The sequence below is a fragment of the Lynx rufus genome, unplaced genomic scaffold (genome assembly GCF_022079265.1).
Source record: "Lynx rufus isolate CCGP_SWC_20201006 ecotype Redwood Valley unplaced genomic scaffold, mLynRuf1.p SCAF_7, whole genome shotgun sequence".
Classification (NCBI taxonomy): Eukaryota; Metazoa; Chordata; class Mammalia; order Carnivora; family Felidae; genus Lynx; species Lynx rufus.
Window position 1 is genome coordinate 60,667,024 of NW_025814889.1, and position 25,016 is coordinate 60,692,039.

Sequence of the window (25,016 nt, forward strand, 5' to 3'; positions counted from 1 at the left end):
TCAGACAACCCTCATGTTAACCAGAGAAGTCCTAAGAACAGCCACACACACAGACTTTCCTGTATATATCTGAACAGAGAAACCTAAGAGCTTACTTTGGGGTCCCTTATAACTGATGGCCAGTTTTGGAAGGAGAGGGGTTAAGACCAAACTTCCTGAAATAGGCCTGTTATCAGTGTATCAGTGCAGGGAATGTAGTTGCCATCCTGCTATGAAAGCCCTCTTGTTGCCATCATTGTCCCTGCAGTGCTGAAGAAATGGCTCTTATGAAGCTAAGTGACAGGATGTCTCTGCAGATGAAGACAGTTGGAAAGGAACAACAGTTTACTGAGAAAAACAATGGCTTTCTCCAAAATACGGATGTGGCTGAAGGTGCAATGCAGAAGTAAGTGAGGACTGAGCTCTCAGGAACAGTCTCTGTCTGGAGACTTTGTTGGGACAGTAGGATGCAAACAATGAGATTTGCAAGTTCAGGGGTGGGGTTGACATTCTTCTCTACAATTCTTTTAATTTTGACCTCATGAATATTTATTGGAAGACACTAAAGGGGCCTATGGTCATAAACCAGGTGGACATCAGTTGAATACAAATGGTTAAGGCTCTAATCTCAATTTACAAAAATACTTTGTTTTGTGCTTTTATTATCTTCGTGTGGAAAATATATAAACCATTTACAATACTTTCTAGAGTAGAAAAAGCACAAAATATTCAGACAAATAAACATACACATTGGTTAATACATGATAAAAATGTGTTCTAATATAAATCAACAGTTAACAACCTCTTGAATAGGAAGAAATGTGTTAAAGTAAAAGACTTCCCAGAATCCTCATGTGTCAAAAAACCTATTATGACATCAACAATGTTTTTAAATGCATTTACAATTTATTAATACCGGTAGTATATACCTTTGGAAACTTTAAGCAGTATTTATGGAAGCAATATTTGTTCAGTCTATAGAAATGTTTAGATTCCCTGTATAGATTCCAGAACCCCTTTCTATACAGGGTAGGTGTAAAGTGTACCCCACCTCAGGGTTCAAAACCCACAGACTGGAAACTCCTGCCATAGACCTCCATCACAATGTATTGCGATTCACTCAGATGTATATGTGAGTGTGTGTGTACATATCCACACACATACGCTCCAGACAATAACAGTAATCCAATAGGAAATGGGCAAAGGATTTCAATACATTACCATAGAACAGGAAATACAAATGGGTTTTATACATATAGGCAAAAATGCTCAACCTCGCTAATAAAAAAAAGATTAAAACTAAAAAGAGATACCAGTTTAAGCATATGGGATTGACAAAGATGAAAAAACTTTAATAATACATGATTGTAGAAAAGGAGTGGAAAACAGGCACTCTCATCATTTTTGTTGGAAGTGTAAATGGATTCAACCTCTTTAAGGCATAACTTAAAATCTATGATAAAATCTTTGATAAAATCTGTCACAATTTAAAATATATGTATCTACTGACCCAGCAATTCTATTTTTAGGGTTATCCAATAGATATATTTGTACACATACATACACATCGACCCATAGATGTATAGGGATATTCACTGCAACACTGTTTGTAGTTAACAATTAACTGGAAATAATCTACATATGCATTAATGAAGAACTGATTAGCAAATTGGTATATGGCCCCACAATGAAGTACCACATAACCATTTGAAAATGAGGCAGCTCCCGGAGAGCCTGGGTGGCTCAGTCGGTTAAGTGGCCAACTTTGGCTCAGGGCATGATCTCACGGTTCGTGGGTACAAGCCCCGTGTTGGGCTCTGCACTGACAGCTCAGAGCCTAGAGCCTGCCTCGGACTCTGTGTCTCCCTCTCTCCGCCCCTTCCCCGCTTGCACTCTGTCTCTCTGTCTCTCTGTCTCTCTCAAAAATTAATAAACATTTAAAAAATTAAAAATAAAATAAAAATAAAATGAGACAGCTCTATATGTACTAATATGAAATGGACTCCAAGAGGTTGTTAAAAAAGAAATATAAGGTGCAGAATAATGTGTATAATATCCTGTCATGTATATTTAAAAAGGCTTATATATCTACATAAACATAGCTTGTTTACGCATGGAATCTCTGTGGAAGGAGAAAAAAGGAACTAGTAAATGTGGGGCAGACATTAGGCAGCTAGAGATCAACATGGTAACACAGACTTACTCCATTCTGCGTGGTCTTTTGAACCACACGACACTTTTCAACTCTACTGTTTTAAAAAGAGTATTTATTATTTGTTTATTTTACACACACATCTGCACGCATGCAGGCACACAGCTGTAATGGCTTTGGAATTTGCAATCTCACTGTTCAATCACTTATTGATTCAGTCAGCAAATACTTATCCCGCCTCTCTATTCCTGTTTTGTGCAGTATACCATGGTAGACATTATTCACACAGGGTGAAATCAGTACTCCTTGGAGCCGGGAAAGGTTCCTGTGTTCTCCCTCTAGAGATGTTTAGGTCGAACCTAAACTATAGACCTAAGGCATAATAACAGCATCTGTTTTGATTGTGTGGCTTGCAGTTTGCAGAGGGAATTTACCAAAATGGACCGCATATTGGACAGATCAGATGATGAGAACAACATTTTCTCTGAAAAGCCTCAAAGTGACTTCCATCATGTGACAGAGACTACAAAATGGGTAAGGGAAGATGTAAGCATCACAGTGGGTGAAGAGAGGAACTTCGTATCTCAAATCTCAAGGTGGCAAGGAAAGATCTGAGGGTTTCCCCCATAGTAGGTGCGGGGTGTTCAGAGCTTGAGACCAGGAGGGAGGGAGCGTCTCCTCTGAGGGCTGCTGTTACCACGTGAGGGATTTGCTAACCTTTCCACACAAAAGCACAAAAACATTTGTGCATTCTATGTTACTTTTGTCCTTGGGATTTGTGAAATAACTGTGACATTTTTCACCCTAGAGTAAATTGCCATGTGTAAAATCACCCTCTGCTCACAGACTGTCTTCCAACAGGAAGCACCAGAGAGATCTATTTACTCTTAATTCAGTCTGAACATCTCCCAGTCTTTGAAATTCAGTCACTCAGCTGACATGGAATGGAGGAAATTCCAACAAACGCCAGAGATTGTCCCGGGAAGGGTTTATGTTTTCACTACCATCTAGATCAAAGCGGAGGCATGGCTGAGACAGACCCAGTTTATTATCGATGAGCAAATCTCTCCATAGATCCCCCAGGCCATTGGCCTTTGGTTTCAACCAGGCAGAAAAACATAAAAGAAGGCTAGAGTGAGAATGTCCACACCCAGGCTTATGCAGCCCCCACAGGAAGCTCAGGATTCATCTCTTTGTCTACTTCTCCTTTGAATATATTTTGGATTCAGGACTGGCTAATTCTGTAAATCCATAGAAGGAAAAGTCCCAAAAGAATATTGTAAGCTGGACTTTACCTTTGAGGACTCTTCAGTAAGTAAACATAGAAACAAAGAAGTCGAAGGGGATACAAGGCATGAGGGGATGGAGTTAGAAGTTGGAGAATAGATATAATGAGACAGACAAGAAGTGAAAGGCAAGACAGACAGCCAGACAGCCAGACACCTTTTGTGGAAAAAAAAGAATAATAGGTACTGAATTAGAAGGGGAGACTTATGATGGGGTTTTTTAGCAAGGCTGAGGATGAGAAAAGGAAATCGGGAAATTGAGGTGTGAGGCTCTATGATCTTAGGGAACATGAATTGAAGGTATTACTCTATAAAAAGTATCATCTGATTTTTTTTTGGAGGGGCCTTTTCCCTGGACTCCAAGGGCTGTTACCATTGACCCACCGAATCCTGTCAGTCAGTGAACATCCCTTGTTGACTCAGTATAGAATAAGTGTAATTAGAGAATAAAATTATTCACTCTGTAAGAGTTTACCAAACAGTCCACATTCTCAGGGTATAAGGCAAAAAGACTATTTCTTACAAACTTCAAGTCAGAGTATCTGTTTCACAAAGGCTTTAAAATTTTTTTGGCTATATTTCTTTATGTCAATTTATTTATAGGGAAAATTCTACAATCATATAAAAATAAATCACATGCAGTTACACAATTAATGTAAGTTAATAAATTAAGATCTTTGCCAATAAAAGGACAAATATATGACTTCTTTAGGAAGAAGCAGTTTTGTCTTATTCCCTGAAAGCAAACCAGAAGGTCTTTAATTTGCATAACTTCACATTTTTTTATGAGACCATGAGATTTAAAGGTTCAGAAAAAGGACAGAGTTAACAGAAGTTTTTAAAAAAATCAGTTGGCTTAATTAACAAAATAGACTTTAACCAGACTGCCAAAATTGCCGTATCTAACCATCAAAACCCCCAAAATATTTAGAAACGAATATTTTGTCTGGTTTCACATTTTCCAATCTCTGGCACTGCTATGTATAATGTTGATTTCGGATGCCAGGTGAGTGAGCACACTTTCCTGTTTTCTGCTTTCGTCTGCATCTCTCACAGGCAGAATGCATTTGCCTACTACTGAAATCTATTTATTTATTTTCTGTAAACTGGAAGTTTGTGCCTCTCCACCCCTTTACCTACTTTGCTCCTCCCCTCTGGCAACCACCAACTTTTTCTCTGTATTTATAAATCCGTTTCTGTTTGTTTTGTTTATTTAATTGTTTTGTTTTTTAGACTCCACACATAAGTGAAATCATATGGTATTTGTCTTTGTCTGACTTACCTCACCTAACATAATGCCCTCTAGGTCCATCCACATTGTCACAAATGGTAAAATCTCATTCTTTTCTTTGGTGGAATAATATTCCCTTGTGTGTGTGTATGTGTGTATGTATACATACATATAATAAATATGTAAATAAACAAACAAATAAATAAATCAGTTTCTTTATTTGTATTTCTGTTGCTTCATTATTAGTGTATAAGAATGCAACTGATTTCTGTACATTGATTTTGTATCCTGCAACTTTGCTGAATTCATGTACCAGTTCTAGCAGACTTTTGGAGGAGTCTATCAGATTTTCCATGTATAATATCATGTCATCTGCAAAAAGTGAAAGCTTGACTTCATCTTTGCCAATTTTGATGCCTTTGATTTCCTTTTGTTGTCTGGTTGCTGATGTTAGCACTTCCAACACTATGTTGAACAACAGCGGTGAGAGTGGACCTCCCTGTCATGTTCCTGATCTCAGGGAGAAAGCTCTCAGTTTTTCCCCATTGAGGATGATGTTAGCTGTGGGCTTTTCAGAAATGGCTTTTATGATGTTTAGGTATGTTCCTTCTATCCTGACTTTCTCGAGTGTTTTCATTAAGAAAGGATGCCGAATTTTGTCAAATGCTTTTTCTGCATTGATTGACAGGATCATATGGTTCTTATCTTTTCTTTTATTAATGTGATGTATCACGTTGATTGATTTCCGAATGTTGAATCAGCCCTGCAGCCCAGGAATGAATCCCATTTGATCATGGTGTATAATTCTTTTTATATGCTGTTGAATTCGATTTGCTAGTATCTTATTGAGAATTTTTGCACCTATATTCATCAGGGATATTGGCCTGTAGTTCTCTTTTTTTGCTGGATCTCTGTCTGGTTTAGGAATCAAAGTAATGCTGGCTTCATAGAATGAGTCTGGAAGTTTTCCTTCCCTTTCGATTTTTTGGAACAGCCTGAGAAGGATAGGTATTATCTCTGCTTTAAATGTCTGGTAGAATTCCTCATGGAAGCCATCTGGTCCTGGACTCTTATTTGTTGGGAGATTTTTGATAACTGATTCAATTTCTTTGCTGGTTATGGGTCTGTTCAAGTTTTCTATTTATTCCCGTTTGAGTTCTGGAAGTGTGTGGGTGCTTAGGAATTTGTCCATTTCTTCCAGGTTGTCCAGTTTGTTGGCATATAATTTTTCATAGTATTCCCTGATAATTGCTTGTATTTCTGAGGGATTGGTTGTAATAATTCCATTTTAATTCATGATGTTATCAATTTGGGTCATCTCCCTTTTCTTTTTGAGAAGCCTGGCTAGAGGTTTATCAATTTTGTTTATTTTTTCAAAAAACCAACTCTTAGTTTCATTGATCTGCTCTATAGTTTTTTAGTTTCTATATTGTTTATTTCTGCTCTGATCTTTATTATTTCTCTTCTTCTGCTGGGTTTGGGCTGCCTTTGCTGTTCTGCTTCTATTTCCTTTAGGTGTGCTGTTAGATTTTGTATTTGGGATTTTTCTTGTTTCTTGAGATAGGCCTGGATTGCAATGTATTTTCCTCTCAGGACTGCCTTCGCTGTATCCCAAAGCGTTTGGATTGTTGTATTTTCATTTTCATTTGTTTCCATGTGTTTTTTAATTTCTTCTCTAATTACCTGGTTGACCCATTCATTCTTTAGTAGGGTGTTCTTTAACCTCCATGCTTTTGGAGGTTTTCCAGACTTTTTCCTGTGGTTGATTTCAAGCTTCATAGCATTGTGGTCTGAAAGTATGCATGGTATGATCTCAATTCTTGTATACTTATGAAGGGCTGTTTTGTGACCCAGTATGTGATCTATCTTGGAGAATGTTCCATGTGCACTCGAGAAGAAAGTATATTCTGTTGCTTTGGGATGCAGAGTTCTAAATATATCTGTCAAGTCCATCTGATCCAGTGTATCATTCAGGGCCCTTGTTTCTTTATTGATCCTGTGTCTAGATGATCTATCATTTCTGTAAGTGGGGTGTTAAAGTCCCCTGCAATTACCACATTCTTATCAATAAGGTTGCTTATGTTTGTGAGTGATTGTTTTATATATTTGGGGGCTCCTGTATTCGGCACATAGACATTTATAATTGTTAGCTCTTCCTCATGGATAGACCCTGTAATTATTATATAATGCCCTTCTTCACCTCTTGTTACAGCCTTTAATTTAAAGTCTAGTTTGTCTGATATAAGTATGGCTACTCCAGCTTTCTTTCGACTTCCAGTAGCATGATAGATAGTTCTCCATCCCCTCACTCTCAATCTGAAGGTGTCCTCAGGTCTAAAATGAGTCTCTTATAGACGGTAAATAGATGGGTCTTGTTTTTTTATCCATTCTGATACCCTATGTCTTTTGGTTGGAGCATTTAGTCCATTTACATTCAGTGTTATTATAGAAAGATATGGGTTTAGAGTCATTGTGTTGTCTGTAGGTTTCATGCTTGCAGTGATGTCTCTGGTACTTTGTGGTCCTTGCAACATTTCATTCACAGACTCCCCCTTAGGATCTCTTGTAGGGCTGGTTTAGTGGTGATGAATTCCTTCAGTTTTTGTTTGTTTGGGAAGACCTTTATCTCTCCTTCTATTCTAAATGACAGACTTGCTGAATAAAGGATTCTGGGCTGCTCATATTTTTCCTGCTCATCACATTGAAGATTTCCTGCCATTCCTTTCTGGCCTGCCAAGTTTCAATAGATAGATCTGCCACTAGTCTTATTGTCTCCCTTTATATGTTAGAGTGTGTTTATCCCTAGCTGCTTTCAGAATTTTCTCTTTATCCTTGTATTTTGCCAGTTTCACTATGTTATGTTGTGCAAAAGATCGATTCAAGTTACGTCTGAAGGGAGTTCTCTGTGCCTCTTGGATTTCAATGTTTTTTTCCTTCCCCAGATCAGGGAAGTTCTCAGCTATGATTTGTTTAAGTACACCTTCAGCCCCTGTCTCTCTCTCTTCCTCTTCTGGAATTCCTATGATATGCATATTGTTGCGTTTCATTGCAACACTTAGTTCTCTAATTCTCCCCTCATACTCCTGGATTTTTTCATCTCTCTTTTTCTCAGCTTCCTCTTTTTCCATAATTTTATCTTCTAATTCACCTATTCTCTCCTCTGCCTCTTCAATCCGAGCTGTGGTTGCCTCCATTTTATTTTGCACCTCATTTATAGCATTTTTTAGCTCCTCATGACTATTTCTTAGTCCCTTGATCTCTGTAGCAATAGATTCTCTGCTGTCCTCTATGCTTTTTTCAAGCCCAGTGATTAATTTTATGACTATTATTCTAAATTCTTGTTTCATTATATTGCTTAAATCGTTTTTGATCAATTCATTAGCTGTCGCTACTTCCTGGAATTCCTTTTGCAGAGAATTCTTCCGTTTCACCATCTTGGGTAGTCCTGTGGTGGCTCCAAACTGCAGGGCACTTCCCCTGTGGGGTCCGGAGTAACTTGTGTTGGTGGGAGGGGTTGCAGTCAAACCAGATATTGTCCCCAGCCCACCACTGGGGCCACAGTCAGACTGGTGTGTACCTTATCTTCCCCTCTCTCAGGGGCAGGACTCACTGTGGAGTGGTGTGGTCCCTGTCTGGGCTACTTGCACACTGCCAGGCTTGTGGTGCAGCCTGGATGGGATCTGGTGTATTAGCCGGGGTGGATCTGCAAGGTGCACAGGGGTGAGAGGGGCAGGCTCAGCTCGCTTTGCCGATGGTGGTCCCCTGCAGGAGGGCCCTGTAGCACTGGGAGGGAGGCAGGCCCATTGGAGGGATGGATCCACAGAAGTACAGCGTTGGGTGTTTGTCCGGTGCAAGCAAGTTCGGTGATGGGAATTGGTTCCCTTTGGGTTTTCGGCTGGGGGGTGGGAGAGGGAGATGGCATTGGCCAGCGCCTTTGTTCCCCCTTCAAGCTGAGCTCTGTCTTCCGGGGCTTAACACTCTCCCTCCCAGTGTCCTCTCGCCCTCCCGCTCTCCAAGCGGAGCTGTTGATCTATAACATTCCAGATGTTACATCCCGCTGGCTGTCAGAACTCACTCCGTCCGGCCCCTCTGCTTTTGCAAGTCAGACTCAGGGCTCTGCCTTGCCGGGAGGGCTGCCCCTCCACCACCCCGGCTCCCTCCCTCCAGTCTGTGTAGTGTGCACCACCTCTCCGCCCTTCCTACCCTCTTCTGTGGGCCTCTTGTCTACGCTTGGCTCCGGAGAGTCCGTTCTGCCAGCCTTCTGGCGGTTTTCTGGGTTACGTAGGCAGATGTGGGTGGAATCTAAGTGATCAGCAGGACACAGTGAGCCCAGCGTCCTCCTACGCTGCCATCTTCTCTGGTCTGTACCACATCTTTTTTATCCATTCATCTGTTGATAGACGCTTAAGTTTCTTCCATATCTTGGCCATTGTAAATAATGCTGCAGTGAACACAGGAAGTCTATTTATTTTAAAACCACGTACTGAACATCCACTGTGTTCTAGGCACTGTAAAGTGTTGAGACTATCTCTATCTATCTAAAATCCTTTCCCCTCAGTGAGCTCACACACTAGTCGGGACTCAGACAAGAAAATGGCTCTGCATGATAAACCCACGCCGGAAGTAGCAGATGTGGTACAAAGTACACGGCAGGTGTGTACAGGCAGATGACCAGGAAAATGAAAACTGAGTTTTGAAGGGTGAACTGGATGAAAGAAAAGCATTTCAGAAAGAAGGGACAGCACATGCAAAGACAAAGGGGCTAAAGAGAACTTGTGTTCTGAGAGGAAGGGTGGAAGAAAAGGAGTGATGAGCAAGCAGGCAGGCAGGACACTATGGGGGGAGATAGCGCAGGATGCAGGCTGGAGCCAGGGCGCCAATAGGAGTCAGACAGTGATGAGGACCAAAGCAAGGCACTGGCTGGCAGCCATGGAGATGGAGAGAAAAGGACACAGGTTTAAAAGATAGGTGCTATTGGGCTTGGACATCAAGTGGTGTGACATGAGTAATGAAGAGGGAAAAGAATATCTCTCATGAAAACTCAAGGACTTCTTTCAGGGTTCCTGCAGAGGCATCCAGATGAATAGGGAGAACATATGCAAGGATGGGAACCTGGACAAGGTAGAGGGGAAATACAATAAGTTCAATTTTTTGCTTGATGAGTTTGAGGTGCCTATGGAACACCCAAATAGAGGCATATGAGCTTTTCAAAGAGCTGCACATAAATGGAAAGTAATGCCCTCAGGCTTTGTATTTCATGCAAGCACACTTTTAGTTTATTATTAAAACACACACACACACACACACACACACACACATCTTTATTTGTTCAATCCTGAAGCTTTTAAAAAACATTTCATTTCTACTTCCTGGCTTTGACTCTTTTGCAGTGTATTAAACATTACAGTAAACCAATTGATGAAAATGAGAAATGTTGTAGATTTTTTTGGACATAGACAGAACCCTGGAGATGATCTGGTCCAATTTTGTTCTTCCAGAACAGGAAACTGAGCTTTAGAGTGGTTAGGTGGTTCCACAGCCACAGGAGTAGAACAAGCCTTAGAACTCAGGTCCCCCATACCCAGTGAAGTGTTGTTCTTCCTCAACATCACAGTGTTGCTGCTGCCTTTGAATAGCGTGGCAAAAGATTAGGTGGGAAGAAATTGAAGTTATGGATGTTTTTATTCGCAAAGAAGTAGCTAAGCAGAGTTATATAGCACTCGGAAAATCTAGCCTGTTTCTTCATCCGTAAGTGTGATAATAATCCTTACCTCGCTGGCAAGGTGCCACTGGGCCATGGAAGTGATAGGGACGAGATATTTCTTAATGTGAATCCAAGGACTAGATATGATGAAAATAGTCATGGCCTTGGAATCAGAAAACCTACTTCAAGTTCTAGTCCACATACTTATTGGCCATATGTATTGGTTTCCCAAGGCTGCTGTAACAAATTACCACAAATTTGGTGACTTAAAACAACACAAAATGTATTCTTTCATAGTTCTAGAGGCCAGAAGTTTGAAAAAAGGGATCAGCAGGGTCATGCTTTCTCTGAACACTCTACAGGAGAATCCTGCCGTGCCTCTTCCAGCTTTTGGAGCCTCCAGGCATTCCTTGGCTTGTGGCAGCTCTGTCTTCTCATGACTTCTTCCTCTCTGTGGGTGTTTTCTGTCTCTCATTAGGACACTTGTCATTGGATTTAGGGTCTAGGTAATTCAAGATAATCTCATCTTAAGACCCTTAACTTAATTATATCCGTAAAGACTCTTTTCCAAATAAGGTCACAGTCTCAGGGTCTTAGTATTAGGACATGGACATATCTTTTTGGAGAGACCACTTAATCCACTATATCATATAACCTTGGACTAATCACTGATATGAATTCCCTAGGAGATTTCAATACCTGGCTTTATCCACTGAAGTCCATCATGGGAATTAAAAGAAAGAATGCACATGAAAGAGGTTTGTAAAGAGTTATGTGAATGTCGGTTATTCCTGTTGACATGGCCAGTAATTTATACAGACATTTCAGTAAGAGACTGATCTGCACTCCAAATTTTTCTCCTTTCAGTTTAAAAATAGTTTTGCTGAAACACAAAAATTTCAGACCAAAATTTCAGACTTCTTTAAAGAACAGAGAAATATTTCACAATGTAGTCACTAAAGAAGAGAAATGTTCAAAGATAAATGATTAATTGTGTGCATGAACAGAAGTGAAATACCAGAAAATGGTTTAAATGTTTTTGTAGAACAAGGCAAAGAATACAGAAACAAAGAAATAAAATTCGTGGGTCAGACTGATAGAGTAGGCTTTTCCCCCCTTATAACTCCTTATTATGAAAAATTTTAAATAAAATGAAAACTTAAAGATATATAAGGATCAATCATATACTCCCACTTAGATTTTGAAATTGTTAGCATTTGTCACATTTGCTTTATCTTTTTATTTTATTTTATTTTATTTTATTTTATTTTAGAGAGAGAAAGAACGCGAGCAGGAGAAAGGGAGGAGGGAGAGAGAGAGAGAGAGAGAGAAAGGGAGAATCCCAAGCAGGCTCCATTCTCAGTACAGAGCTAAAAGCAGGGGCTCAATCCCACAACCCTGGGATCATGACCTGAGCCAAAATCAAGGGTCAGATGCTCAACTACTGAGCCACCCAGGCACCCGTTTTATCTTTATATATGTAAATAGATGGAATTTTTTGATCCTTTTTAAAAGTAGGTCAAAGACAGCATAAGACTTTACCCTTGTTTATTTCAGTCAGCATCTCTAAAAATAAAGACTGTCTTCTGCATAACCAAGATTCCATCATCACATCAGGAAAACAGCAATAATTACATGATATAACCTAATATCCTCAATTCTCTGAACATTGTAATTTTGTCAATTGGCCCTCGAATGCCCGTACTTTTATTTATTTGTTTGTTTATTTGCTTATTTATTTATTTATTTATGTATTTATTCATTCATTCAGTCAGTCAGTCAGTCATCCATTCATTTTTGGTGCCAAAACCCAGAAAATGCCTACACTTTTAAAATCAGCATCTAAACAAGAGCTATGCAATGCATTCAGTTGTTTTATCTCTTTAGACTCTCTTAACATAAAACAGTCCCACCCCCTTTTATTTTTCCCTGATACTGACTTTTTTTGGAAACCAGTATGTTGAGTGGAGTGCTAGAGCCCATGATCAGGTGGAATTCTGTTACCCATCAGCACTGAAAAGAGTCCTGCATCTGGACCCTAATGTTCTCTGCGTCCCTGCTGCAGCCTTCCTCTGTCAATGGAGCAAGAGGGCATGTCTGCTTATTTTATAGATGCATTAGAAGGCTCCAGCCTCACAGAGGGCTATGTGCTTGTCCCCAGAGAAAGGGGCATGAGTAGGCTAAGAAGGCCATCACCTCTTGTGATAACACCTTTTTTTTTTTCTGCTTTGCTTCTTTCATAATCTTTATCAGAATGTGCCGGAGCTGGGTGCTGAGCATCACCAGGACCTGCAGAACGAGCAGGATGAGCAAGAAACAAATCAGGTTCAACATGAGGATCCTCAAGTGCCTACATCTTTGCAGTTTTCAGAGGAGAGCATCCCTGAACTGTAAGCCTTGAAACAAGAAAGAGGGATTCTTGATAATACTTTGTGGGTATAATGCTATTGTGAGTATGTCAGTCAGAGAAAGACAAATATCATATGGTTTGCTCATATGTAAAATTTAAGAAACAAGCAAACAAACAAACAAACAAGACAAACAGGGGAGCTTGGGTGGCTCAGTTGGCCGAGCTTCTGACTTAGGCTCAGGTCAGGATCCCCCAGTTCATGAGTTCAAGCCCTGCGTAAGCCTCTCTGCTGTCGGGTGTGCAGCCTGCTTCGGATCCTCTGTCCCCCTCTCTCTCTGCCCCTCCCCAATGGTACTCTCTCTCTCAAAAATAAAATATTTTTTGAAAAGACAAATAAAAATCCAGACTCTTAAGTACAGAGAATAAACTGATGGTTGCCAGAAGAGAAGTGGGCAGGGGGTGAGGGGCAGAGGAGGGTGGGGTAGGGATGGGTAAAATAGACAAAGGAGATTAAAGTGTAAATTTACTGTGATGAGCACTGAGGAATATATAAAATCCTTGTTTCGTTATATCATACACTTGAAATTAATCTAACACTGTGTGTTAATCATACTTCGATTTAAAAAAGAAAAAAATAGTATTTTGTGGCAAAGAAAATGAAATTTAGCAGACAACTTAGGGAAAGACTGGAAGATTTAAAATCCATACATGTCTTAAACCTTAAACACTCACGTGCCCCAGGAACTACCTACACATTCCAGTAAGGATGCACAGTAAGGACATTTCTAGAGATGTAGGCAGAGCCATGGGGCACTGGAGCAACCTCTTCTTTGGAGCCTGGAATTAATACATATCTTGTCACTCTCAGATAATTCTCTAGATATGAAAAGCATCATAATTATCAATAGAAATGTATTGTTAAGGCCTTGTAGAACCTTTATAGCTCTCTTCTTCCAACAAGATGCAATCACTACCCTAACATTCATTAGGGGAGTGTAATACTTAACATTCATTCCATACAGGGAAATTTGAAAAATACATCATTTTTTTTTTTACTAAATGTAAAATGCATTTTATTTCCTCCAGCCTTATGACGATCTAAATGGCTATCATATAAATGCTTTCTTGAGGCCTAACTGCCTACCTGGCCCATTCTGGTGACAGAAAAAGAATCAGCATTCTAACTTGCCATTCAAGGGAAGAATTTTTCTGCCTTAAAACTGACCATAATAATATTTCTGCAGGAGTCAGGAGAACACGCTCTTCCAGCTAAACCACTGGAATATACAGATGGGTTTACAAGTGAGAGAACTTGGAGCTGATCACATAGACTGGATGGAGAAAATGAACAATATTATGCAAAAAATAAACCTAACAGAAAACACAGTGAAGAGGTAATTTAAAATTTTCTTTTTAATGTTTGTTTATTTATTTTTGAAAGACAGAACATGAGTAGGGGAGGGGCAGAGAGAGAGGGAGACACAGAATCCAAAGCAGGCTCCAGGCTCTGAGCTGTCAGCACAGAAACAGATGTGGGGCTCGAACCCACGAACATGAGATCATGACCTGAACTGAAGCTGGATGCTTAACCGACTGAACCACCCAGGCGCCCCTCACAGTGAAGAGGTAATCTTAGGGTGTTGGGTTTGGCCAGAAAATAGTGAAAATTTTCATAGCTTCAGAAACTCTGGCTTTAAGGTAGTAAGATCTTTTACAAAGTCTTCAGAATAGGAAGTGCCAAGTCTTATGTTTAGAGGTCAATGCCACAAAAATCTCAAAGCCTGAATCACAGTTATCTGCATCTTTGCTCTCTCTTCTCTCAAAGAAAGAACTTCCTTCATAAGCTCTTTTTTTGGAGCTGTGTTAATAGTCACCAAAGGGAGGTCTTCAAGTCCCCAATAACCAGCTTTAGCCAGTGTTGTCCAAAGGGATCCAACTAGCATAACATGAAAAAAAATATATTAGAAAGTATAGTTGTTAACGTATATCTGAATTTAACTGGAAAGTTTTAAGCTGGAACAGAAGTGATGAGACTAATTGTTATTTATCTAGTCACTGGTATAAAGAGATTGGGCTTTGGAGTCAAAGGTATTCCTTCCATCAGTGTTGTATAGTGTTCAGGGTACAGAGAGCATATTTTGTTAGATTGAGGCCTAAGTATTTCATGCTTTTGGTGCCATTATAAGTTACTTGAAATTTTTCAATTTCTAATTATTAATTGTGAAGATATAGAAATACAATTGGTTTTTGTATATTGGTCTTGTTTCTTGTGACCTTGCTAAACTCATTTGTTAACTCCAGTAGTTTTGTAGATTATTTGGGATTTTCCACATAGATAATCATGTCATCCACAAATAGAGCTTTATATCTTCCTTTCCAATCTGCATACCTTTTACTTCCTTTTGCTACTTTATTGTATTGGCTAGAACTTCCAGTATGATGTTGAATAGGAGGAATGACAGGAGACGCTGGACATACTTACCTTGTTCTCTATCCCACAGAAAAAGCATGAGGTGTGATGTTAGCTGTCTTGACGGTTTTGTTTTGCTTTGTTTTGTTTTTGAGATTGGGAAGGTGTTTTCTATTCTTAGTTTACTGAGATGTTTTTAAAACCAGGAAAGGTACTAAATTTTTCCAATAGCTTTTGCTGCATCTATGAATGATCATGTTATTTTTGTTTGTTTGTTTATAGTCCCCCGATATGGCAAATTATAATGAATGATGTTTGAATGCTGAGCCAGCCTTGAATTGCCAGAATAAACCCCAACTGGTCATAATATATTATTCTTTTTATATGTTGTTGGATTCTGTTTACTAAAATAGAACTTTTGAATGCATATTAATGAGAGATATTGGCCTTGGTTTTTCTTTCTTGTGATGAAAGAAACATCCCAGAAAAAACTGGGATATTTTCTGGATGAATTTGTGTAGAACTGGCACAATTTCTTCTTTACATGTTTGATTGAATTTACCAGTGAAGCCATATTGACTGGATATTTCATTACAGTAAGATTTTTAACTATAAATTTAATTTATTTAATAATATACAGGACTCCTCCGGCTACTGAGCTCTCCAGTATATATTAGCGGGAGGTTGTATCTTTCAAGGAATTTGCCCATTTCATTTCCCCTCAGCCGTTCCAAATGGTAACATTTTGTCCAACTTTAGTATACCAGCAAAACCAAGAAACTGACCTTGGGACTACAAACAGAGCCTATACAGATTTCACCAGTTATATGTATTCTCATTTGTGTGTGTGAGTGTGTGTATAGTTCTGTGCAATTTTATCATATGGGCAGCCTTCCATAGCCACCACCACATCAAGATTCTCAGCTGTACCATTGCACAAGACTCCTTTATAGCCACAGCGATTCCTTCCCACCCACCGCTAATACCCAGCTATGACAGATCATTTCCACATGTCTATAATTACATTATTTCATCAATGTTACATACATCAAATCATGCATTATAAATTTTTTTCACTCAGCATAATTTTTTTGAGGATCATCCAAGTTGCTGCCTGTATGAATAGTTCCTCTCCTTTTGTTGCTCAGTAGTATTCCATGGTATGGAGAGAGAGAGAAACAGAGACAGATCCAGACACAGAGACAGCAACAGAGAGAGAGTTTGGTTAACCATTCACCCATCAGAGGACAAGTGTGTAATTCCTAGTTTTGGGCTATTATGAATAAAGCTACTTTTGGACATTCATGTACAACTTCCTGTGTGAAAGTAAGTGTTTATTTTTCTGGGATAATTGCCCAAGAATGAAATTGCTGGGTCATATGGTAAGTCTGTTTTCAGTTTTGACAGGCACCGCCAAGCTATTTTCTGGAATGACTGTCCATTTTACATTCCCGCCACCAATGTACGGGTGACCCAATTTCTCCAGAAGCTCACTAGCATTTGGCATTATCACTATATTACATCTTAGCCATTCTGATAAGTTTGTAGTACTATGTCATTGTAGCCTTGATTTGAATTTCTCTCACGGCTAAAGGTGCTGCGCATCCTTTCATGTGTTTATTTGCCATCTGTGTATCTCCTTAGGGAAATGTCTGCGCATGTGTTTTGTTCATTTCTTCATTGAATAGTTTGCTTCTTTAATGCTGAGTGTTGAGAAGTTTTCATATTTTCTACATGTAAGATCTAGGGTATGTGACAGGCAAATCCACTTACAGAGTCTTTGGCCAAACAAAAGCTTTAAATTTTGATGAGGCCCAGTTTATCAGTGTTCCCTTTTATAGATGTCAAGTGGAAGAAATCTTTGCCTAGTCCTACCTCCCAAGGATTTTTTTGTGTTTGTTTTTTCTAGAGATTAGGTAAGCTTCCATTTTAGTCATTTAAATTTTCTGCTCCTGGGGCGCCTGGGTGGCTCAGGCGGTTGAGCGTCCGACTTCAGCTCAGGTCACGATCTCGAGGTCTGTGAGTTCGAGCCCCGCGTCAGGCTCTGGGCTGATGGCTCAGAGCCTGGAGCCTGCTTCCGATTCTGTGTCTCCCTCTCTCTCTGCCCCTCCCCCGTTCATGCTCTGTCTCTCTCTGTCTCAAAAATGAATAAACGTTAAAAAAATAAAAATAAATAAAAAATAAATAAATAAAATAAATAAATAAAATAAATTTTCTGCTCCTGTATCCAATTAGGCCTTACATTTCTGTACTGCTCGCTTGATTATTTCGTGTTTTTTACTTTCTTGCATTGTATTTGTGACATTCGTTCCAACACAGCCACTACCCAAGAGTCCTCTGAGGTAAGAAGAGGATTTCATTCTTGAAAGATCAAAAAAGATTGTCTCTTGGGTGATTTTTCTTAGCCCATGTGACTTAGTCCATCTCTTGGTCTGTCTGCAGCTTATTAAATGAGGTGGTGTCCCTGGAGGGCCACATTGAAAAGCTGGAGTCACAAAAGGACTTTGACCCTGATAAGGGGGCAAACATTGAGGTAAGTGGGAGGCTTGGAAGAGACGATCTGGGAGGCTCTGGGGACTCTGTCACCTCTTCCCACCCCTCCTATTGTTTAACAGGTCGTAAGAAGAATTAAAACCTGTCTTTTGTCACAAGGAGCAATGCTCTCTGGTGGTCAGTTCATGTGGGTACCGCCAGTTTTATCCTCTGAAGACACAAAAAGGCTAGACTTATTTTTTAAGTTATTTTATTTTTTTGAGAGACAGAACACGAGCAGGGAAAGGGCAGAGAGAGAGACAGAAGGACACACAGAATCCAAAGCAGGCTCTAGGCTCTGAGCCGTCAGCACAGAGCTGAACGCAGGGCTTGAACCCACAGACTCGAGATCATGACTTGAGCTGAAGTTGGACGCTCAACTGACTGAGCTACCCAGGTGCCCCCAAAAAGGCTAGACTTTTTAATACTATCTGGAAATTCAGTTAGATAGGCTTATATCTGGATGCCATGTGAAGACATGAAGAGTGCCTTAAGGGAAGACTTCTCTTCCTTAATCTTTGCATCCCAGCACCTAACAGTTTAGAGAAGACACCCAGGAATTAAGTATTTGTGAGTAACTGCATCCTTAAAATGAAAGAGATATATTCGTGTTCATCCCTGATGCTTTCATGAAGAGTTCTTGTGTCGGTTTTCATGATCTCCAGCTTTTCTATTGTTTTCCTGCCTTGCATTTCTTAGAGACTCTTTTCTGAGAAAGGTTTAATTTCCCCTTTTTAAAGAGTCATAGAATGTTAGAAAGGTAGTAACCAACTTTGGATAATAATTAGACCTCAGAGCCCTGGCCGATAGTATTTCTAAACTTCGTGCCTTTGAAAAACATTCTCTAAGAAAGGAAAAAAATCTGTGTCTAGCTACTTCCTTTTATTGAAATCGCCAGCCTCTGCTTTAGCTTAAGCCAAAAAGCTTACATTAAGTGGATTTTGGAGAAAAAAAAGATGAAATATTTCTCTTATTGTAGGAAGGTAATGTTTATTTAGACCCCTCACATATTAAAAGCCATCTATAGATAGCATAGATTAATGCCAGGGGAAAAAACTACTTTCAACCATGATTTACTCCACTACTTTGAAGTAGCGATCTCATTTTGAGCTAGTTGAAAAGTTAAGGTTTTTTTCCACTATCCTTGGGCTTTGGAAATCACAAACTATGAAAAAAGGGAAGGGGACAAGGGCCAAGAAATATTCTGCCTTGGGAAATTTGCTCCAAAGTCAGCTGTGTTACAGGGATGTGAATTTCAGCAGGAGGTAGGGATAGGGTGGGGTAGATATTAAAAGAATGATGAGAAAGATAGAAGAGAACAAAAATAAATGAAAGGGAGATTTGAAAGCAAACCAACAGAGGCTTGGAATAATATGAAAAGGGAAGGCATGACAAATACATAGGGAGATTTTCTATACAGGAGATGCACAGCTTTGTACGCACTTAAAAAAAAAAAAACAGGCATGACTTAAAAACTATAATCACCTCCACTAACCACCAACTGGTATGTGGATAAACTGTGGCACATGTGCTATGATAGACTACTACTCAGAAATAAAAAGGGCTGGATTTCTTAGTCATTCAACAACATGAATGAATCTCAAGTGCATTCTGCTGAGTGAAAGAAGCCAGATCCAGAGGACTACATAGTTCGTGATTCCACCTGCATCACATTCTGAAAAAGGCAAAACCATAGGAACAGAAAAGAGACTTGTGGTTGCTGAGGTTGTGTGGGGAAAGGGAGAAGGGAATTGATAAAGGGGCACAAGGAAATCTGAGGTGTGATGGAAATATTCTGTATCTTGTGCTGATGATTATGTCAAAATTCATAGAACTGTAGACGTTTATTTTCATTTTATTTTACATATGTATTTTTCATTTTTTATTTTATTTATTTATTTTGAAAGAGACAGAGAGAGAACGCAAGAGACAGTAAGCATGAGTGGAGGAGGGGCAGAGAGTGAGGGAGAGAGAATCCCAAGCAGGCTCCACACTAATAGTGTGGAGCCTGATGCGGGGCTTGATCTCACAAACCATGAGATCATGACCTGAGTGGAAATCAAGAGTCATATGCTTAACTGACTGAGTGACTCAGGTGCCCCCATGAACTATACACTTTTATTTTTTTATTTTAAAGTGTATTTATTTATTTTGAGAGAGAGAGAGAGAGCACAAGCAGGATGGGAGCAGAGAGAAAGGGAGAGAGAGAGAAAATCCAAGCAGTCCCCATGCTGTTAACATAGAGTCTCATGTGGGGCTCGAACCCACGAATGGTGAGATCATGACCTAAGCCAAAACTGAGAGTCGGTAGGTCACTTAACTGACTGAGTAACCCAGGCATCCCTGTACACTTTTAAAAAGTGAGTTTTGCTGCATGTAAATTACACCCCAATGCACGTGGCTTTTAAAAATGGATGCCAGGGGGTGCCTGGGTGGCTCAGTCGGTTGAGCGTCCGACTTCGGCTCAGGTCATGATCTCGCGGTCAGTGAGTTCAAGCCCCGCGTCAGGCTCTGTGCTGACAGCTCAGAGCCTGGAGCCTGTTTCAGATTCTGTGTCTCCCTCTCTCTGACCCTCCCCTGTTCATGCTCTGTCTCTCTCTGTCTCAAAAATAAATAAACGTTAAAAAAAAAATTAAAAAAAAAATGGATGCCAGGGGGGTGCCTGAAGGGCTCAGTCATTAAGTGACAGACTTGGGCTTGGGTCATGATCTCACAGTTCATGGGTTTGAGCCCCAACTTGAACATCAAGTTCTGTGCTGATGGTGTGGAGCCTGCTTGGGATTCTCTCCCTCTCTCTCTGCCTCTTCCCCACTTGCACTTTCTTTCTCTCAAAAATAAATAAATAAACATAAAAAAATAACTGTTTAAAATAAATGAATAAAAATAAAAATAAAAATGGGGGTGCCTGAGTGGCTCAGTCGGTTAAGTGTCCAACTTCGGCTCAGGTCATGATCTTGCAGTTCGTGGGTTCGAGCCCCGCCTCAGGCTCTGTGCTGACAGCTCAGAGCCTGGAGCCCGCTTCAGATTCTGTGTCTCCCTCTGTCTGCCCCTCCGCCTCTTGCACTCTGTCTCTCACATTGTCTCAAAAATGAATAAACATTAAAAAAATTAAAAATAAATAAAAATAAAAATAAAAATGGGCACAAAGTCTGTCCTCAATAAGTCTAAACAGTGATGGGAAAGGCTGTGTAATGAATAAGAAACTTTAAATATAATTACCACAGAAGCAAAATCAGTAGGAATGGCTATAGGTTTACTCTGGTGAAGAGAAAGTGAAGATTGTTAGAAATATAGAAAAAGCAGTCAAGCAAAGTGTGGACAAATTAAAGGAGAAATGCGTTAATAAAGTTAAAATAATATCACACGTATTGGCTCATTTATATCTCATGAAGAAATGGAATGGCTCAGAAAGGCATGAAGGCAGGAGGGAAAGATTGGTAAAATCACTTAAAACACACTTAAAACTCACACACACACACACACACACACACACAGCAGAAGCAAATTTAAAGACCTTTACAGTGAAGAAAGGACTTTGGGGTAGCCTTTGGGTGTTGCCTGATATTTAACCCCTAAATCCACGAAGTTTTCTGAAATCTCCAGGTCAACATCTAAACTTTCATTCAGAGATTGACTCCTATCTTTTCTCTTTGATACAATTATCTCAGATAAGTACTGTGCAAAAGATATTCATTATATAAATAAACCAGGATACCAAGTAAAATGTGATTGTAATATCACAGCTCCTTTCTAAATAATTAAGTCATACAATTCAGGGGTTGGTGATGAATGAGCTTGGTAAAAAAAAAAAAGGGTATAGACTATACATTCTCGAGAAGCTGTTTGAAGGTAAATACTCATTCCATGTATCTAATCAACACAATGCCTAGCCCAAGGGCCACTTACGTAGAATGTGGCCAACTCAATCGTGTTGATTTGACTTAATGTTGATTTTGGAGATCAGAACTCAGAAAAGTACTGAAAAAACAGTTGCTCTTAAGTCTCAAAATTTTTGACCATGAATGAGCTTTCTTCCAAAAATCGTCTTCATTTTGTTTCAGTTCCACACATCATTCATTACAACTTTTGATTTATGCCCTTTTGTTTTAAAGGAGAAGATCATGGAAATTAAGAAGCAATTAGAAGAAATGGATAACAAATGTGTCCAGGTAATGATAAAATGGCATTACAATTAAGGAAGAAAAACAGTTCTTCAAAGACAATCTCAGATTTAGAGAATTTTGGTGAATGGAATCCAAATTTCGATGAAAGATAGACTCAGCATTTTAGACCTAGCATGGAACTATCTTGTAGCCTTTACTCTCATGTTCAGAAGAGAACAGCATAACTCAAAAACATGACGTGATTTGCCCACATTCCCAGATGAAAAGACCAGTCTTGTTCTTGCTCTCCCATTTAAAAAAAAAAAAAAGTATATGTATTTTTTTCTAACAAAAGTAGGGCATGCTTATTTTAATAATTAAAATTTAGAACTATTTCATATAAAAAATGAAAAATAGGGGAGCCTAGGTGGCTCAGTCAGTTAAGTGTCCGACTTCGGCTCAGGTCATGATCTCACAGCTCGTGAGCCCCACATCGGGCTCTGTGCTGACAGCTCAGAGCCTGGAGCCCGTTTCAGACTCTGTATCTCCCTCTTTCTCTCTCTGCCCCTCCTCTGCTCTCTCTCTCTCTCTCCCAAAAGTAAACATTTTTTAAAAATGAAAAATAATCCCACTCTCTCAAAGATAAACACAGTGAACATTTTAGCATATTTATGTTCTTCCAAATTTTTGTATACATGTATCTACATGTTGTTGCAATTGTAATCAGATTATATTATATATAGTTTTGCAACTTGGCTGTTTTTCACTTACCATTTTTCTTCAGCAACTTTCTATGCCACTAGATGTCATTTTTACCTTTTCACTGTCTATATAATGTGCAATTTGATTTTGGGATTTATAAAATTTATTTTATTGGATATTTGGGGCCTTATAATAAATGTTTGCTATTATAAACTTTGCTTCAGAAAATCTGTATCTTTGCTTGCTTGTGCAAGTACTTAAGCAAAATTTCTGGAAATGGCACCTCTAGCACCCATCTTCCTTGAATCCCAGAACACTGTTCTTCCTACTATAGCTCTGCCTTTCAAAATCTCCTGTAAGTCTATTATAGAATGATTAATTAAAAACCCGTTAAAGAGTTATTTACTCCCGACATATGTATGATTGGGATTCATATCTTAGAAGGTTTGCTTTCAGCCTGTCTCTTGAACTTACTGATAGGAACCAACCAAAACCATATGTTGTCTCTAACGACCTGTAGGAGACGGGATGAAAAGAAGAATCAGACATTTTTTGTGGACAGCTCTTTTGCTAAACTGTAAAGTCAAAATATGTAAATTAATATAGTGAGAACATGTACTTGTATATTATAAATTTTAAGATATTTAAAGGAAATGCAATTTTCTTTTTTTTCTCTGAAACATACTACGTTTCTCTAATTAGTGCCTTGGAAGTATTTTAAGGCACAAAGAAAGAATAATGAATAGAGAAAAAGATTTATAATAAGCTGCTATTGTATAAATTTATACTTCTAAAATATTAAAAATAACTATGCTAATCTTTTGGTTATTCCTCCTGCAATTTATCATGATTATACTATGAATTTGCTGTAAGAGGAAGGCTTTTATTGAATAAAAGCAGTTTCAAAGAAGCCGCTTTATGACTAAGTGGTGTCAAAATGAGTGACGTTTTATGGTATAAACCAGAAAAATCTAATTTCCATTTCACCCAGAATTGTGCATGTCTTTTCAGGAAGATGCTTGTAATGAAGCTCATGCATTAAAGGAGAAACTCATTGCAAGAATAAAGGTAAGATTTCACAGTTATGCAAGTTCAAATAATGATAAAATCTAACTATAGGGATGATTCTTTCTCTAGAAGTTGAGATTGTGCCACATACTCTTTCTCTTTCCTGATCACTTTTTCCTCCCTTTCCTGGGCTTCTTCTTTGGGTCAATGGGACACCTCACAGGTCTGGTGTACTCCCCAGACCTCACAGGCCTGTGCTGCTTCTACATCTCCTCCATTTGGAGCTTATCCTCCAGGTCGACAAATTATGCATTTTTCAAGGCTCAGCTCAAATGTCATCTCCTCCTCCAGACCTTCCCTAAACTCCCCTAGCCAGAAAAATGCTTCCATATCTGAACCTCTCCCACAAGATCTTGAGATAAACAGGAATGCGTAAAAGAAGCAATGAATGACTGAGTCAATGTCACTTGTTCAGAGATGCCTAATCGTCCCACCTCTAGAGTAGATGTCCCACCAACAAACCTCGGCTACTCTGTCTCATCACCTTATTTATTTTCTCTTTAGCATGTATCAGAGTCTATAATGTCTAATCTAATGTATGTGTGTGTGTGTGTGTGTGTGTGTGTGTATATTTGATATTATGTTTTGTTGTTTATTGCTTGTCTCCCAGCCCCTATAAACATGCATGCAATTCGTTATCCATTTGGTTTAAAAATGCACATGTAATAGAATGCATATTCCTTATCTATTTTGTTAACCACAGAATCTTAGAATGGTGCCTAGTAGGAGTCACTTAATATGTTTTGCATAGATGAACAAATTGAACAGATGAATTCAATACAAGGATAATTATCTTCCTACATGAATAATCCAGTAGTTAAAGATTAGCATGTGGGTTTCGTTTAATTTTGTACTGTGGTGCTGCTACCTTATTTTGTGAATGTGTAAGTCTCTTTCCATTAGGTGGGTGTGCACCTGCCAACGATTTCCTCACGTGACTCATATGGGATTGGCAGTGTGGGTTTCTGAGGTATTCTGGAGGAAAAGCATGCTGCATCTACAATGAGACTAGCAGACCTCTAAGATCATTGTTTTAAATGAGAGTTGATTGCTATTTTTTTCCAGAACTTTTACAAAGACATGACTCTGCTGAATACAAAGCTGGGGATGTACCAAAAGCAAGAAGGGAAAACAGACTCTCAGAGTCCTGAAGAAATGGGAGTGGAAGAAAGAGAACCTCTGCATCCTCAGGCTCCATCCCCCCCTTTAGGGGAGAATGCTCCTTCTGGCATTACAATGTGGTAAGTCAGAGAAAGGGGCCTTTGGGGCTGGACAAAGGCCCCCAAATGTATGAACCATAGTATGATGAGTTGTTGCAAGGGTTGACTAAAAATTTGTTTTATCTTCATTTATAAATTATCTATTCTTGTTCTACTTGTCTATTTGTTTATTGGAGTTGTAGTGTTTATTGGAGTTTTTTGTATCATTTTTAGATATAGATCGATTGCATTAGATCTAAAAATACAAGTATATATTTCTTTATTATTGCTTTAGGTAAA

At 39.1% G+C, this 25,016-nt stretch overlaps 1 protein-coding gene across 1 annotated transcript in view; it reads left to right on the top strand.

Moving 5' to 3' along the window:
- Positions 1-257: 257 nt before the first annotated feature.
- Positions 258-25,016, top strand: part of SMCO2 (single-pass membrane protein with coiled-coil domains 2) — a 29,825-nt gene continuing 5,066 nt past the window's right edge. The window contains exons 1-8 of the mRNA XM_047065257.1: positions 258-385; positions 2,548-2,665; positions 12,606-12,742; positions 13,947-14,096; positions 17,555-17,645; positions 21,757-21,813; positions 23,461-23,517; positions 24,583-24,758. Coding sequence (XP_046921213.1) covers positions 258-385; positions 2,548-2,665; positions 12,606-12,742; positions 13,947-14,096; positions 17,555-17,645; positions 21,757-21,813; positions 23,461-23,517; positions 24,583-24,758 — 914 coding nt within the window. The remainder of the gene's footprint in view (positions 386-2,547; positions 2,666-12,605; positions 12,743-13,946; positions 14,097-17,554; positions 17,646-21,756; positions 21,814-23,460; positions 23,518-24,582; positions 24,759-25,016) is intronic.